The 17500-nt window shown below is 45.8% G+C and overlaps 2 protein-coding genes across 2 annotated transcripts in view; both read left to right on the forward strand.

Annotated features, from left to right (window-relative positions):
* Positions 1-774, forward strand: part of rpgrip1l (RPGRIP1 like) — a 15613-nt gene extending 14839 nt beyond the window's left edge. Inside the window, exons 16-18 of the mRNA XM_061076333.1 lie at positions 99-183; positions 257-393; positions 547-774. Coding sequence (XP_060932316.1) covers positions 99-183; positions 257-393; positions 547-662 — 338 coding nt within the window. The 3' untranslated portion in view covers positions 663-774. The remainder of the gene's footprint in view (positions 1-98; positions 184-256; positions 394-546) is intronic.
* Positions 775-6023: 5249 nt separating this feature from the next.
* nox5 (NADPH oxidase, EF-hand calcium binding domain 5) overlaps positions 6024-17500 on the forward strand; it is a 14319-nt gene continuing 2842 nt past the window's right edge. Inside the window, exons 1-11 of the mRNA XM_061077067.1 lie at positions 6024-6143; positions 6240-6390; positions 7011-7221; positions 7334-7574; positions 7821-7974; positions 8383-8555; positions 8951-9133; positions 9534-9666; positions 9900-10039; positions 10379-10423; positions 10570-10694. Coding sequence (XP_060933050.1) covers positions 6024-6143; positions 6240-6390; positions 7011-7221; positions 7334-7574; positions 7821-7974; positions 8383-8555; positions 8951-9133; positions 9534-9666; positions 9900-10039; positions 10379-10423; positions 10570-10694 — 1676 coding nt within the window. The remainder of the gene's footprint in view (positions 6144-6239; positions 6391-7010; positions 7222-7333; positions 7575-7820; positions 7975-8382; positions 8556-8950; positions 9134-9533; positions 9667-9899; positions 10040-10378; positions 10424-10569; positions 10695-17500) is intronic.

Genomic DNA, 17500 nt, shown 5'->3' on the forward strand with positions numbered 1-17500 from the left:
GGAGTCCGGTCTCTCCATGATCACGACTGCTCACAGATGAGATGTTTTCACTCTGGAGGAGGCGGAGACTGTCGGTGACCTTTGACCTGTGTGTTCAGTGGTTCCTGTGGACGCTGAGAACAACGGGCCGCGGCGGCGGCTGCTGAGGGCCGTGCTGCAGGGGCGGCGGCCTGAGATGGAGAGGTGAGGTGTCCGTGTGTGTGTGCATTAGTGTGTGATTGTTTGTGTGACCGACTCGTGTGTCATCGTTCTTCAGAATCAAGTTCACGGTGGTGAGTGAGCCTCCAGAGGAGGAGGAGCAAGAGAGGGAGTGTGAGGACGTGGGCGTGGCCTTCGTGAGGATCCCAGAGATCCTGGAGAGACGACGAGACCTGATGGAGACAACACTCCCAGGTCAGAGACACACACACACACACACACACACACACACACACACACTCACTGACTGTAGCTCTCAGCACATTTACATTCCACCATGAAAGTCACATTCTGTGTGTGTCTGTGTGTGTTGTGTGTGTTGTGTGTGTCTGTGTGTGTTGTGTGCAGTGGTGGATGTTGTCGACAGCTCTCAGGTTGTCGGCAGTCTCGTTGTGTCAGTGGAAGGACTGGAGGCTCTCCAGGCCGTCATGGAGGACCAGGACCGGGACGTCGACATCACATGACGCCGTTAGCGTGACGAAACACACACGTGAAGCAGCTGGTGAAGTACAACAATCATGTTGTGTCCCAGGTTGTCATGGTTTGTGCAGCAGGTCTGAAAGGTCACAACCTCAACGCTGCAGCAGGTCTGAAAGGTCACGACCTCAACGCTGCTCAGATCCAGCTGAAACTGCCGGAGTCGTACCTGGATGTACAGCGCCACCATGTGGACGTCCCTGGAACTCCTCGTCAGGATCAGTCTCATACGTCAGTGAAAGGAAGTCTACTGTTGCTCCGTTTCATTTAGTTATTGAATGTGTGTGTGTGTGTGTGTGTGTGTGTGTGTGTGTGTGTGTGTTATGTACAGTTTATCAAATATCAATAAAAATTATGATTTAATAAAACGTTAAATGCTTGAACTTTTCATATTTGTTTCAGATAAGATCTGACTTATAAAGATCAGGAAAATGTTAACAGGCAGCGAGGGGAGGAGCTTCAATCTGAGGTCAAACGAGGGTTAGAGGTCAAACGGCTGAACGAGTCCTGATCTCACGCTGAAGGAATCAGGAGGAGATGTTCTATGACCTCAGATCATTTTTTTTTTTTTTTTTATAAATCTGTTTATTGAAACATATCATATCATGTTACATGACCTTTACAAATAGATGCATGTTTTTTTTTTTTTTTTTACCAAATAAACAAAAAATACAAACAAACAAACCAACAAGTAGAAAACATACATAACATTACCCCCCCCCCCAGTTGGTCTTCCCTTTTCAAACAGAATATCTCATCAACACCTTACATCTGTACAGTCACATTGATGTAAGAGCACAGCTGGACAAAAAAAAAGAACAGCAAAAAAACAACTCAACAGAACAAAATAAAACAACATAACATAATGTGTTGTTCACCCCCACACCGTAGGAGTTGTAGCTACATTGTCTAAATATGAGATCAGAGGTTGCCATGTGGTATAGAATTTCTCAGTTGAGCCTCGGAGTGAAAATTAGATTTTTTCTAATTTCAGGAATGACATCAGGTCAGTTTGCCAGGATTGTTCTGCCGGGGGTTCAGGCAGCTTCCAGTGTAGAAGGATCCGCCTGCGGACAATCAGAGAGGCGAATGCTAAAACATCTAATGTCTGCTTACTGAATTCTGAATAATTTGAGGGGACTCAAAAAACAGCAATGAGCGGGCAGGGATCTTGAAAAACCTCTTCCAGAACCCTGTTAGCTTCGAGCATGACCAGAAAGTATGGGCTAGGTCAGCTGGGACAAAGGCACATCTACTGCAAGCTTCACTACTGCCAGGGAAAATCTGGGCTAGTCTTGCTTTGCTGAAGAGCATTCTATGCAGTACTTTGAATTGTATCAAGTTAAGACGGGCACAGGATGAGCAGCTATTCACTCTCCCACCAAGGATCCTGGAGTTGGCTTCCTAGCTCTTTTTCCCACCCCTGTTTTGCTGTGATCTGTGGAGAGGGGTTAGCCTGGAGAATACCTTTACACAGCTTTGATATCATTTTTATCCAAGTTTCTGGTTTGTCAAGAATTTTAGGTAAATCTGCCGGTAAATGTGGAAATGTACTGCAATAATCTTTAATAAAACTGAGAACCTGGAGGTAACGAAAGAAGTTGGTCCGGGGCAAGTCATGCTTATGGGACAGACTCTCAAAGTCAACAAATGTACCATTTAAAAACAGCTCTCGGAATTATATGATACCTTTCTCCTTCCAAAGTGTAAATGCGGAGTCAAGTTTAGAAGGTAAAAAAATATGATTATTGCATAACGGACCTAGGAGGACAAGATTGTTTAGCTTGAGATGTTTTCGAAACTGTCCATATTTTCAAAGTGGACAAGATGACAGGATTTGAGGTATAATTTGAAACTGAGAGTGTCAAAGGGGAGCAGGTCAGAGCCACGAGTGAAGAGGTGTGGCCGGAGAGGGACTCTCACCAGTCCAACTCACTCTCATACCACCAGCTGAGTATCTTTTGTATATTTGCTGCCCAGTAATATAACATAAAGTTAGGTGAACCCATCCCACCCTCCTGCCCTGCTGTCTGTAGGGGGCTGTTATTAGTCCTGGCTGCCCCCCCCACACAAACAAGAATAGCTTGATCAAGTTTTTTAAAGAATGTTTTTGAAAGGTAGAGAGGTAAACATTGGAAAAACAAAACAAATCTCGGCAGGATATTCATCTTTATGCATTGCACTCTGCCTGCTAATGATAGCGGAGACTTAGATCAGTTCATCTTTAAACCGAATGTGAATAAGCATGAAGACGTCGTCGTGACGACAGATCGGATCCATGAAGCACTTCCTGTTTCCATCCATGAGGAGAACCTCCAAGCTTTTTCTTTTTGTACATTTCCATGTTGTGGATCTGGATGTCACAGTGCAGTTCCTCTTTGACCTTTAACCTTTAGCTGATCAATAGCTTCTTTTTAGCTAACGGTTCGCTAACAGGCAGCGAGGGGAGGAGCTTCAATCTGAGGTCAAACGAGGGTTAGAGGTCAAACGGCTGAACGAGTCCTGATCTCACGCTGAAGGAATCAGGAGGAGAACATGTTCTACGACCTCAGATCAGTTCATCTTCTTTCTTTTTTTTATAAATCTGTTTATTGAAACATATATCATGTTACATGACCTTTACAAATAGATGCATGTTTTGTTTTTACCAAATAAAAACAAAAAATACAATCAAACAAACCAACAAGTAGAAAACATACATAGCATTATCCCCCCCCCCCCCAGTTGGTCATCCCTTTTCAAACAGAACATCTCATCAACACCTTACGTTTGGATTTACACACCGAGGCCGTTTAGAGGTTTTTACTGTTTTCAGATTTCAGCTCCCCCCCCCCCCCCCCCCCTGTCCAACAACAAACTAACTTCACCACAGTGATAAGTTACTAACAACTAACAGAGTAAATTGATAAAAGTGTTTTGTGGAGACCACTAACAAGTTGTGTAGCTTGTGTACGACCGTCCCAGAACCGGAGGGGACGGTAACATTGTGCACTCAAGCAAGCAAACAACACAACACACAACACACAACACACAACACACAACACACAACACAAGATTACTTGATCACATGACAGAATCCTTTCAACAGTATTTGTGTCGGTTTCTGATCCATATCAACATGTTGATGGATATAAGCAGTTTGTAAATAGATCAAATGGAAAAGGAAGCTGTTGCTGCCCCCAGGTGGTCAGCTGGCTGCATCGCGTGTGGCTCTGACGTCACGCTGGAGGCAGGATGTCAGGTCCAGCTGACGGAGCTGAACTCCACCTCCTCCACCTCCTCCTCCTCCTCCTCCACTCTTCTTTCACCGCAGCAGGTAAAACATCTTCTTTTGCTTCTTCTTCTTCGTGTTTCTTTCTTCTTTTAAACATCTGAAGCTTCTTCACTTTCTTATTTAACAGGATCAGTTGTTTCTTTCATTTTGAAACAAGCTGAGACTCAAACGGTAAAATTAATTAGAATAAATCTGAATATCAATGGATCTGAATCTGTTGTAAAAACTAAACCTTCAGTAATATATGAATATTTTCTATTTTATGTTAAAGATCAAATCAACATGAATTGACAATCTGAATTATTCTAATGAGAAAACCTGTGACTACAGTAGATACATTGTTTAGAGAATATTTTTGTGTGTGTGAATCAGGATCAGCTGAATGTCTGCACCAGCGTCACCTAGTGGCCAGAGACATGAAGTGTTCAGGTTGGCCGTCAATCACATTCTTGTGAACGCGATATCTCGGGGACACCTTGAGGGAATTTCCTCAAATTTAGTAGAAATGTTTGCTGTGACTCAAAGATGAAATGATTAGAATTCAGTGGTCAAAGGTCAAAGGTCACAGTGAGCTCATGTGACATGTCAGGAGCATCTGAAGAGACTGAGCCTGATGATGGAGAACAACCACAGGAGGCGGATTCTAGTTTAATTATAAAATGTGAACTCGGGTTGTGTTTCCCTTTTTCTCTTTGTGTGGCTGACGTATCCATGGTAACATCGTCATGATGCTGCCGTCTGCTAGCGGGCGTCGCTCTGTAGGACGCCCACAGGCGTCCAGCTGCTCATGAAGGTCGGCCATCTGAGCTGAGCTCCGTCAGAGATGAGACGAGACCAAACGATAAAGAGAGTTTATTTAAATGAAAATCACACGTGTCAATATCTCAAGTAAAAAAACAAAACAGATGTTGTTGTTTACAATGTGTTTTTCACTTCTTCGACTCCGATAATACATGTTGATCAGTGGTGATTCAAACCTGATTCAAACCTGATTCAAACCTGATTCAAACTTGATTCAAACCTGATTCAAACCTGATTCAAACCTGATTTAAATCTAGCACCTGATTCATCAGGTGACTCAAACAACAGCAGTTATTAATGTGACACTTCTGTTCAAGTGATAAGTTTGGTTTATTTTTTAACGGCTTTGTTCTTCTGACCAAATAAAACGATAATTAGTTTCATTATTCTAACGGATGCACGATTATAATAATAATTTTTCTGGCCGATACCGATCACCGATAACTTCATGCTTCGCATGTCCGATAACGATAATAGTTTGGCGCTTTCTTAAAAAGAAGTTCAAAGCCTGTCGTTTGTAGCTTAGGGTAAAATTGCAAATGTGAATGAACTAATATTCCATTGTTAACACAACAGAAACAAAATTATATATCGGACCGATACATATTGTGCATCCCTTATTATCCTAGCAGAGAATGGAAGGTTTGGTTTTAAAGGGAGAGACAGTGGACTCTGGGCAGAAGAGGTCTCTGGTTCGTCTCTGGTTCGACTCCACGGAGAAACAACAAGAAGACGAACCTGGATTGATCTGTCCAACAATCCAAGAGGATTCTCCCTACCCTGTCTAGTGCCCCTGAGCAAGGCACCTTCCTCCCCCAACATCTGCTCCCGGGCGCCGTACATGGCTGCTCACTGCTCTGTGTGTCCTGCACCAGATGGTTCAAAGCAGAGGTTACATTTCCCTCCTTGTTTGGGACAAATACATGTATCTTAATCTTAATCTTAAATGTTGCAGATGAGACCGGCTGACACTTTGAGGAACTGGACCACAAACCCTGCGTTGAGATAAAGCAACATGTGAGCGTGTGTTGTCCTCCAGCAGAGCGTCCTCGGGAAGAGCGTCCTCCGGCAGAGCGTCCTCCGGCAGACGACCTCTGGCAGAGCGTCCCCCAGCGTCCTCCAGCAGAGCGTCCTCCGGCAGAGCGTCCTCCGGCAGACGACCTCCGGCAGAGCGTCCAGAGCGTCCTCCGGCAGAGCGTCCTCCAGCAGAGCGTCCTCCGGCAGAGCGTCCAGAGCGTCCTCCGGCAGAGCGTCCTCCGGCAGAGCGGTCACCATGAGTCTGGACGAGGACGCCCGCTGGCTGGAGTGGGTCACCAGGCAGTTCCAGAGCATCGCAGGAGACAACAAGGAAATCGACCTCCAGGAGTTCAAAACGGCTCTGAAGGTCAAAGAAGTGAGTTTGACCTCTGACCTCCGGAGGCATGGGCTTGATGTGTGACCTCTGACCTCTGGTATCTGATGGTGTGTGTGTGTGTGTGTGTGCGTGCAGTCGTTCTTCGCCGAGCGGTTCTTCGCTCTGTTCGACTCGGACGGCTCCAGCTCCATCAGCCTGGACGAGCTGCTCGAAGCTCTGGAGCTTCTGATCCACGGCAGCGAGACCGACAAGCTCAAGTTCCTGTTCCAGGTGTACGACGTGGACGGTCAGCTCCTACACACACACATCCATTTATATACACACACACACACACACATAAACACACACACACACACACACACACACACACTCGCTCCATCCGATGAACCTGTTGATTCTGGTGTTTGATCATTACCCAGCATGCCTTGTTTAATGGATTTTAAGCGTTCAGGTTGTTTCTTGTTAAGGTTCAGTACAGGTTGGACCCAAGGCAGACACGCAGAGTGGAGGAATGATCTTAATGGTGTTTATTGGCTGGAAGGTAACAGGCAGGTAGCAGAGTAGCAAACAGGAAGAAGATCCACGCGGTGAGGCACGCCAGGGTTCTGGGTCGAGGAGGACACAAAGATTAGAGGGTAATCCAAGAGACATGAAAATGGCGAGATAACGACGTACTGAATACCATCAAAGACGGAATAATCTGGCGCCGAAGTGTTGAGAGGACCAGATACTTATGGAGGCGATGATTAGGTTAGATTGGATGCAGGTGTGCCTCGTCCGCATCAGCAGGAGCCAGCCACGCCCCCTAGCACAAGACCACACCCAGGGCGCATACAGAAAGGAGGGAGGAGACACAACCGCACAACAACACAACCACAACACAATCCTCACAGTTTCTGTTCTCAGGCAGCGGCTCCATCGACCCAGATGAGCTCAGAACGGTTTTAAAGTCGTGTCTGCGCGAGAGCGCCATCTCTCTGCCGGAGGAGAAGCTGGACGACCTGACGCTGGCGCTGTTCGAGTCGGCTGATAAAGACAAGAGCGGCGCCATCACCTTCGAGGAGCTGAAGGCGGAGCTGGAGACTTTTCCAGAGGTGATGGAGAACCTCACCATCAGGTCAGAAAACACACACATATGTATATATATATATATATGTATATGTACAGTTACTGTCTATACAAACAGTCATTGATCTGTATATGTACTTATATATTTACCCCCCCCCCAGTGCTGCTAACTGGTTGAAACCTCCTGACGTGGAAGAGAAGAAGCGGCGTCATACCCCTCGCTACCTGACGAGGGCGTACTGGCAGAACAACAGTCGGAAGCTGTTCTTCCTCTGCGTCTACGCCGGCCTCAGTCTGACGCTGTTCGTCGGCGCCATGCTGCAGCACAGCCACGGGGGGGCGTGGCTGATGGTTGCCAAGGGCTGCGGACAGTGTCTCAACTTCAACTGCACCTTTGTCATGGTATGACATCATCAGAGCACCAGTACTCGATTACTTTCGTTACATTACTTCTACAGTTACCAGTTAGTTTTTCAGTTCAAAGACTCTTCATCGACCCACTGGATCCAAAGATCAGATTTCATCGTCGTCAGATTCATTCAGATTCGATTCTTTCATTATTCATTTGATTTTGTCTTCAGTCAATATTAATTCTTTAGATATTTCTATGGAATGTGAGTTGCTCCTCAGGTTGGCTCCTCTGTGCAGGTGCTGATGCTGCGGCGCTGCCTCACGTGGCTGAGGACCACCTGGCTGCTGAGGGTCCTCCCCCTGGACCAGAACATCCTCCTGCACCAGATCGTGGGTTACAACATCCTGTGCTACACGCTGGTTCACACCACCGCACACGTCTTCAACTTCGGTACCGCACACCACACCTGCATTTACACCTGTAATCACACCTTCATTCACATGTGTTTAATGACGTGTTAACGACATGTTAACGACATGTTAGCTACATGTTAGCTACATGTTAACTACATGTTAACTACATGTTAGCTACATGTTAGCTACATGTTAACTACATGTTAATGACATGTTAACTACATGTTAACGACATGTTAGCTACATGTTAACGACATGTTAACGACATGTTAACGACATGTTAACGACATGTTAACAACATGTTAGCTACATGTTAGCTACATGTTGGCTACATGTTAATGACATGTTAACGACATGTTAGCTACATGTTAGCTACATGTGAATGTTGAATGAGCCGTGGAGCAGCAGGACCCAGTGAGAGCTGGTTCCTCTGCTCCTCTCCCAGTGCACCTGTCTCCGAGCAGTGGCTTCAGCGTGTGGGAGTACCTGCTGACCACGCGGCCGGGGGTGGGCTGGGTGCACGGCTCCGCCTCCCTGACCGGCCTGGTGCTCCAGCTGGTCATCTGCCTCATGGTGCTCTGCTCCAGCACCTTCGTACGCCGCAGCGGACACTTTGAGGTAAGAACACCTGCTTCCTGAAGGTCACAGGAGGTCAAAGTTCACGTCTTCATCACCACAACGACAACATATCATTAAAATATAAGATTATCTTGTTTTCTTTCATAAAAATACATATTTCATTTCTTCCACACTTTCATCCTCGTCTCTGTTTTCTTCTCCTGCTTCCAAGAGATGATTTCAGTTTTGTGTTGTGTAGGAAACACACACTTCACCTTGTGTGAGGTTAACTTGTGTATACTTGTATACGTCTGAGTCTGTCCTACGTGTGGGTGTGGTCTCTGCTCGCAGGTGTTCTACTTGTCTCACCTGTCCTACGTGTGGGTGTGGTCTCTGCTCGCAGGTGTTCTACTTGTCTCACCTGTCCTACGTGTGGGTGTGGTCTCTGCTCGCAGGTGTTCTACTTGTCTCACCTGTCCTACGTGTGGGTGTGGTCTCTGCTCCTGGTTCATTGTGCAAACTTCTGGAAGTGGTTCGTGGTCCCGGGACTGGTCTTCGTGCTGGAGAAGATCGTGGGAATCGCAGTTTCTCGTATGGGCGGTCTCTACATCGTGGAGGTCATCCTGCTGCCGTCCAAGGTGCCTAACACAAACCACCTATTACTCACAGGTCAGAGGTCAGAGGTCAGATCAGCTCAGAGTTACCATTTCATTTTTTAACTTCCTAATGATGAATATTCATTTTATAAAATGTATTATCATTAAAATCAGACGATGTACAGACGAGGTTCGTTCACTTTACATGGTTTCTATATTTTTCTTTCTTATTTCACTTTCAGCAACTTTTACAATTAATCATTATTCCTATAAATATGATAATATATTAGATTTCTTGTATTTTTCAACGTGTGTCCTCTGTTGGTGTACGTGTGTGTGTGTGTGTATGTGTGTGTGTGTGTGTGTGTGTGTGTGTGTGTGTGTGTGTGTGTGTGTGTGTGTGTGTGCATGTGTGTTTGTGTGTGTGTGTGTGTGTGTGCAGGTCACTCACCTGGTCATCAAACGTCCTCAGTTCTTTCATTTCAAACCTGGAGATTACGTCTACGTCAACATTCCCGTCATCGCTAAGTACGAGTGGCACCCGTTCACCATCAGCAGCGCCCCGGAGCAGGGGGGTAGGTCCTCAGCCAATCACACACAGGGGGCGGAGTCTGACTTCACACTTTGAGCAGCAGCTGAAACAGAGTTTATCTTGACATCATGTTTCACAGACACACTAATAACACAATAGTACAACAACACAATAATACACCAAGACAATAACACAACAACAGACCAACACAACTACACAATAATGTGACACCTTCCCACCAGTGGAGAAATGAGTGCTCGTGACCTTTGCCCTCAGACGCTCTTTGGCTGCACATCCGGTCGATGGGTCAGTGGACCAACCGCCTGTACGAGTACTTCCGGCGCCCGGAGAGCGAGGCGCCCGGGCCCCAGCGGCTGGCCACGAGCCTGAGGAACCGCCGGCAGCGCAGCGCCCAGGTCTGAGCCCCGTCCGACCGAGTCACTGTGGCCCCGGCGCCGCTGCTCAAACATCTGCTCTCTCTGCAGGACGCCTCCTTCAGCTCCACGGACTGGAACCAAGCCGTGGCGTCTAACGAGGACCAAGCCATCGAGCTGACCATGTACCGACAGAGCGGCTCCCGGGCCCCGGAGCCGCTCTGTGACGCTCAGGGGCCGACGGAGTCGCTTCCTGACGAGCTGGGCCCGGCAGAGAGAGGAGAGGCCCCTCCCCTCAGAGAAGTAACTGGTCATCAGTTTCTAACAACGGTCACTTCTGCTTTCAATCTGAACCCAACTGATTCTCTCCTCAATCTGCAGATTTCTGCCAAGTTCGGTGAAAATCACCGGTTCTGCAACATCAAGGTACGGAAATGACCTCTGCTCACTCTGCTGACACCTAGTGGTAGCATCAGAGAAGGACACTGTTGACAGCAGGTGATCAGACACATGACAGGAGAGGCGGAGCCAGCGGGACACACTGATGTGTGAGTGTGTACTTTGTGTGTCAGTGTTATGTAGACGGACCGTATGGGACCCCCACCCGACAGATCTTTGCCTCGGAGCACGCTGTCCTGATCGGCGCCGGCATCGGCATCACGCCCTTCGCTTCCATCCTGCAGAGCATCATGTACCGGTGAGGCTCCTCCCCCTGTCGCACTGGTCACTTCCTCCAGTTTCACTCACTGACACAGAGAAGATAGATAGATAGATGGATAGGTAGATAGATAGATAGATAGATAGATAGATAGATAGATAGATAGATAAATAGGACAGATAGATGGATGATAGATAGATAGATACATAGATAGATAGATGATAGATAGATAGATGATAGATAGATAGATAGATAGACAGACAGACAGACAGACAGACAGACAGACAGACAGACAGACAGACAGACAGACAGACAGACAGACAGACAGACAGACAGACAGACAGACAGACAGACAGACAGACAGACAGACAGACAGACAGACAGACAGACAGACAGACAGACAGACAGACAGACAGACAGACAGACAGACAGACAGACAGACAGACAGACAGACAGACAGACAGACAGACAGACAGAGAGAGAGAGACAGAGAGAGAGAGAGAGAGAGAGAGAGAGAGGGAGGGAGGGAGGGAGGGAGGGAGGGATGGATGGATGGATGGATGGATAGGTAGATAGGTAGATAGTGTTGTGCAGGAGTAGACTTGACGTTGGCTAATTATTAATAATCATGAAATATGATTATTAAAATAATAAAAGATTATTTATTAAAAATAATTAAAAATGATAAGGCCATAACTTATCGTAGAGGGGCACCACCCTGGTTTCCAGGGACCAACGATGTCAAGCTATAATTATCAGTCTCATAATGATAAATGTCAAATTAATAATGTCAATATTTTAATATTAACGATTACTTAATAAACAGTGAAGGCTTCTAAGTTCGAGCACAGGCAATCATAATCCAGCTGTATTCACATACATATGCACAAATAATCACAGACTACAGATACTTTAATTACAAAAGTATTTATTAAAAAGGGGAAATAAAGTTATAATGTTATTCAATGATTCATCATTTTAACAAGCTCCAATATTTCAAAGATAAACACAGCAGCAGCACTTATCACAATTCAGAAAATACATGTAAAACCTGCGGTCTACCTATGTATGTCTGTCTGTGTGTGTGTGTGTCTGTGTCAAAGTGTCTCTCTGTGTATGTGTGTCTATGTGTGTGTATGTGAAATAAAGTTAGTGTTATTTAATGATTTATCATTTTAACAAACTCCCATATTTCAAAGATAACAACAGCAGCTTATCACAATTTAGAACACGCATGTAACCTCTGGTCCATCTATGTGTCTCTGTGTGTGTGTATCTGTCTTTGTCTATCAATGTGTGTGTGTGTGTGTGTGTGTGTGTGTGTATGTGCGAGAGAGAGAGAAAAAGAAGGGGCGTGGCGATGACGCAGTCACGTAGTGACATCACATCTAAGATGGAGGCCGATCATGATTCGTGGAATCAAGGCCTAAAAACTCTCAAAATGGCGGATTGACTACAAAACAGGATGGCGGAGCCGTTATGAATTTAGAGCCAGAATGGGAGGAGAGAGGGAGAGAAGGCGTGGCAATAATAGACTCAAGATGGTGGTTTAACTTAACGTTATCCAAAATGGAGAATATGTTAATGACCATGTGGCCTGAACTCACAATGGTGGTCGCCAGATGAATTACACAAAGGAAATTTTAGACAAAGAGAATTCTTATCTCTGCTTGGCTTTGGGGGCCGAATGGTTTCCAGATGTGTTCAGCCTCTCTGAATATAGATTTAACTATGTTACATGAACTGTATTATAAATACAGATCGGAAACGGGTGTATACTAGGTTTAGGAGAAGAGAGAGAGAGAGAGAGAGAGAGAGAGAGAGAGAGGGAAAACATGCAAGGAGAGTTCAAAGAAGCTCTTAAAACACGCAAAAGATAGATTAACAGTGATTTAACCACTCAGCCCCAAGCGGACGTTGTGGGCTGAGTTTCTGATCGGTAAAGTCACTGCTGACTAACACAGACGTTAACAGCGTGGCTGGAGGCTTTCCTCGCGGCGCTCAAACACTGACACAAAACCCGGAAATGAACCGGAAGTAGCGGCTCGTAGTAGCCGGTTAAACAATGAGACTCAGCGGTCTCGCAACAAATACAATCAAATATTAAACAATATGCTACGTATCTGCCCAGATAATCAAGTCTCTTACTGTACAACCCTCGCGATGTGCCTGCGCGTCTGCGCGAATGTGTCGGGGGCCAGTGAATCACGTGGTCTCTCTCACGAGCGGAGCTCCGGGCTCGGCCGCTGGACCGGAAAAGGAAGCGAATTATTCCTGCTGCCTTGACGGAATGAAACTTCGCCTTTCTTCTGTAACAGCGGAGACCGTGCTGGTTTACAGGAACAGAGTGGATTGCCTCTTACTCCTCAGCGGGATGAACGTCACGCTTCTGCAGGGAACGGCTTTGTGGAAGCCGTTTGTGGATCGTTGGAAAAAAAGAAAAGTCTATGGAAGTGTCGGAGTCCGTCCAGCGGGGCACTTCCTGTTTCGGTCTTTCAAGTTAAAACAGCAAAAAGTCCTATCAAGATAAAACTTTGACTGAGATAAAAGAAGAAAATGAAACGACTTCAAATAAAATGATATTAAACAAACGTCTAATCGCCTCCTTAGTTACTGAGTCGTGTAGTTAGGCCCCTGGAGGGTCTGGATACGACTTGAGCAGAGTGGGAAAGAGAAGGACAAAGAGAGTCTCTTAAAAATACCGAGTTAACTAGTAAAACCCCTAGGGGTTCTGTTGTAGCTTGGGCATCTGAGTAAAAGAGAGAGATTTCTGGGAGCACAGTTCTTTTGTAGCACCTGGGAGGTAACAGCCCCCCCTGGAGGAGGGGTCAGGGGTCAGTGTGGCCCCCGGCCAATTAACCATCAGAATTTGGCCCCAAGGGGCGGGCTTCCAGTGGGGGACCCAGGAAGTGATTTGCTGCCACATGGAGATAAGAGCTCCATGCTGGATTTTTATCTGAGGGGTCTCCCTAGCCTGGCCTAAGGTTTTATGACCATTGTTAAAACTCAGATCACTGGGAGTCTTCCCCAACAATCCCCCTTTGATCTGGAAAGTGGGTCGTTACCCGGTTTCCAGGGCACACTAGGGTCGAGAGTCCAGGGATAATCCATGTGAGGTAATCCTTGAGTGGAGTTGAAGCATTGAAAGTTAGTTCATCATGAGGCAGAGAGGCATAAATGTCTTTGAGGCATGAGTTTAAACAGAGAGGTAATTGTCTAGGCAGACAGAACTAAATAACATATATTCTAAAACACGACGCACATTTTCAATTTCACATCATGCTTATCGGCAGTTATTGTTAACATACCAATGAATTTCGGTGAAGAGTGAAATGAAAGAAAAGTGGAAAAAGGAACAGAAGAAAAGTTTGAGTGGGTGCGGGTGTTTTGAGGTAAACATGTGTGTTATCCTGTCAAACCAAAACATTTAGAACGGCGAGTCACGTTCTGTTGTTCGCTAATCTGTGAATATATGGTAAATCCTATTTCTAGGGTTGCAAATCTACAGATATTGAAATTGCACTGCCAAGACTGAATTGCCAAGTGTACCCGTGAGGGCTGCACAACCGTAGTGGTAACGACTTCAAAATTCCTCAACGAGGTCTAAAGAGTTCACTACCTGATCGTACGTTTATACAATTTACTGACAGAAGGTCTAAGGCATGCAGCTATTGATGGAGTGAGTGGTTTGAGCGGTCTTTCTGTTTTAAAATTGGGATTTCTTTCCCCCCTTTCAGATGTGGAGGTGAGAGGGGTTTCTGGCAGCGCCTTGTCCTTCCCAGTCATTGAAGTCATCTTTGTGAGTGGAGAAGGAGGTTGCTGCTCCTAGTTTCGCCAACGGGGTTCAGTGTCTGGTCTCTCAGTGGAGCCTGGAGGAACACGTGGCACAATGTCTCTCGTTGCTTCATCCACACATCTCCGTATTAATTCCTCTGTGCCAGGATGCATCCCATGTGTTGGATTTCGGTCACCATCACTATACTCCTGGTATTGATAAGGTTTCCTTCGGTTCCAGCGCCTACTTCTCTGTTGAGAGGGATTCAGGTGCTGAGGTCGAAACTGTTTGTGGGGCTGGTTGAAATCCTCACCGCCTTGGTTTTGAGGGGCACCCTGTTGGAAGGGTCGTTGTTTCTGGTTCTCTTTGCTGGGGTTCATCTTGGCGTGGGGAAAGTTGTCATCTTCCAGCGCCGGGTCCACATGTGTTTGGACTTGAACTGCCAGAACCACGGTGTCGTCTTCGTTGAACCCTCGGTTGTCTGGGTCGAAGCGATAAATGTCTTTTTCAAGGGGCTCTTGCCGCTGGTTGCAGATTTCCTCTCTTTGAGGGGGTGCTGAGTCATCAGTGTCTTTTGACTCGAATGTGCCACAGTAATCATCTTCGTGGCCACCATCTCTTGCACCGGGGGTGGAGGACCATCCAGGACGCGACCGGGAGTCATGGTGCGCTTCTGCCCGAGTGGCAGACTGGGAATCTCCTTCAGCCCTCCAGGACGGAGTCCTTCCGTCATCGTGGTGTGGATCAGCATGGCTCCGCGCAGGATGTGTTCTTCTTGGCTTGAGTGGATGCTTAGTGTCCGCTGGACAGGCATTTGATGTTGCCTCATAGCGGTCCCAGGTCACTGTACGTCTAGGGGTTGAGTCCTGCTCCCCCTTTGGTGTTGAGTGGGTTGGAGCGGTTGACTGCTGGGTGGGTCTGGCTCTCCAGAGCGAAGCTTCCTCTGCATGAGGGTTGCATAGCTGTGCTCGCAGCTTTTCTCCCAGTGTCTCTGTTCCGCTGGCTCCCCCGGGAATGACGTCAGCTCCTGGCCCTGTCATCAGGGATATCAGCGGGAGGGGGGGGGCAGCTCTGTTTGACTGTGCCCCCCTTTCTGCTGACCTTTGACCTGCGTGTGCTCCTGCACCGCCTGGTCCTGTTCTTTGCGGGTCTCGATGATCTGCCGCAGGTGGGAGTTTTTCTCCTGCTCCGCTCGACATGCTGCTTGCATGGCTCTGAGCTCCTTCGCATGTTCTTGGGTCTGCAGCTCGGCTCTCTGCTGGTAGAGGAGTGTCAGTTGACCCAGAGCATGGGGTATTTTCGGATGCGGGCCAGTGGGGTTGATGAGTGCTTCGACAGTTCTTGATCTTACGATCGCAGGTACTTAAATCATACTCGCTCAACTCACTCACCGCATCATTAGAAAAATTAATCAGGCTGGCTACAGTCTCTGATAGGACGTCTGGTCCTGAGGGAGCACTTGCCCCATGGTGATACATGCTACTCGTCTTCTGAGTGCGAAAAGACACCTGGTGGACTGCTCAAGCTCGCTTGGATAAAAGCGGGTAAAACGCTTAATTAACACTACACAACAAGATGCACAGGTGAGCTTCACCCTGTGTCTATATAGTAGCAATGAAGGATAGCTCTGTGGCTCAATCCCTGTGTCTATATAGTAGCAATGAAGGATAGCTCTGTGGCTCAATCCTTAAGACCTAGTTGTTCAAAAACTAGTCTTCTCAAAACTAGTTTCTCAAATCTAGTTTGTCTCCTTAAGATCAAAAAACATGCAGAAAATCTCCTATAAAAATTACCAACTACTGCAACGCAGTCAGCAACCAACCAGTTACACAAAAGTCTGCTTAGCAAAGGGAATTAAGAATAAAGAAAATTCAAAGAGAAATTAGTTTCGAACCTATGTCTCTCTTCAAAAATTAATCATAATTATTGTGCATTGAGATACACAACCACTGACATGCTATAAGCAACCAACCACGGATACACAAGGCACTAGTATACCTGCTTGGGACAGGTGCAAAGGGATTAAAATAAAAATTTTCAAAGAGAAATAAATTCCTAGAATTATTTTTCTCTTTTCTTAAATTATTTATGATTCTTGTGCTTCGAGAACACAACCACCGATTGCAATCTGCAGCCAATTACGGATACACCAGGCACTGGTATACCGGTTTGGTAAAAGTTCAAATGAATTTAAAAATAAAACTTTGCAAAGAAGAATACATTTCCAAAATTACTTTCTTCTTCAACAACGAATCATGATCAATACCAAATGAGAGAAAGGAAAAAAATTTTTTAAATTTTTCAAAATTTTTTATCTGAGGGGTCTCCCTAGCCTGGCCTAAGGTTTTATGACCATTGTTAAAACTCAGATCACTGGGAGTCTTCCCCAACAATAGATAGATGGATAGATAGATAGAGATAGAGATAGAGAGATAGATAAATAGGACAGATAGATAGATAGATAGATAGATAGATAGATAGATAGATAGATAGATAGATAGATAGATAGATAGATAGATAGATAGATAGATAGATAGATAGATAGATAGATAGATAGATAGATAGATAGATAGATAGATAGATAGATAGATAGATAGATAGATAGATAGATAGATAGATAGATAGATAGATAGATAGATAGATAGATAGATAGATAGATAGATAGATAGATAGATAGATAGATAGATAGATAGATAGATAAGATAGATAGATAGATAGATAGATAGATAGATAGATAGATAGATAGATAGATAGATAGATAGATACTTTATTAATCCAGAGGGAAACCTGTCCTCTGACTCTCTTTGAGACACAGATGAACACAGCTGGACTCTAGTCCTCTCCAGTTAACAGCTCTCTCTCCTCTAGATAATCCAGAATCATCAAAGTAAACCAGGATTAGCATTTAGTCCCTTTGATGGAATAACCCCCAGATGTTATTTAATCTGTTCACACCGACACACGCGTGGTCAGTGGAGAGGGGTCAGGGGTCAGAGGTCAGGGGTCAGAGTAAACAAACACATCTGAAGAAGAACTAAATGAACGGTTGAATGATGTTCATGTGTCACCT

The sequence above is a fragment of the Limanda limanda genome, chromosome 8 (genome assembly GCF_963576545.1).
Source record: "Limanda limanda chromosome 8, fLimLim1.1, whole genome shotgun sequence".
Classification (NCBI taxonomy): Eukaryota; Metazoa; Chordata; class Actinopteri; order Pleuronectiformes; family Pleuronectidae; genus Limanda; species Limanda limanda.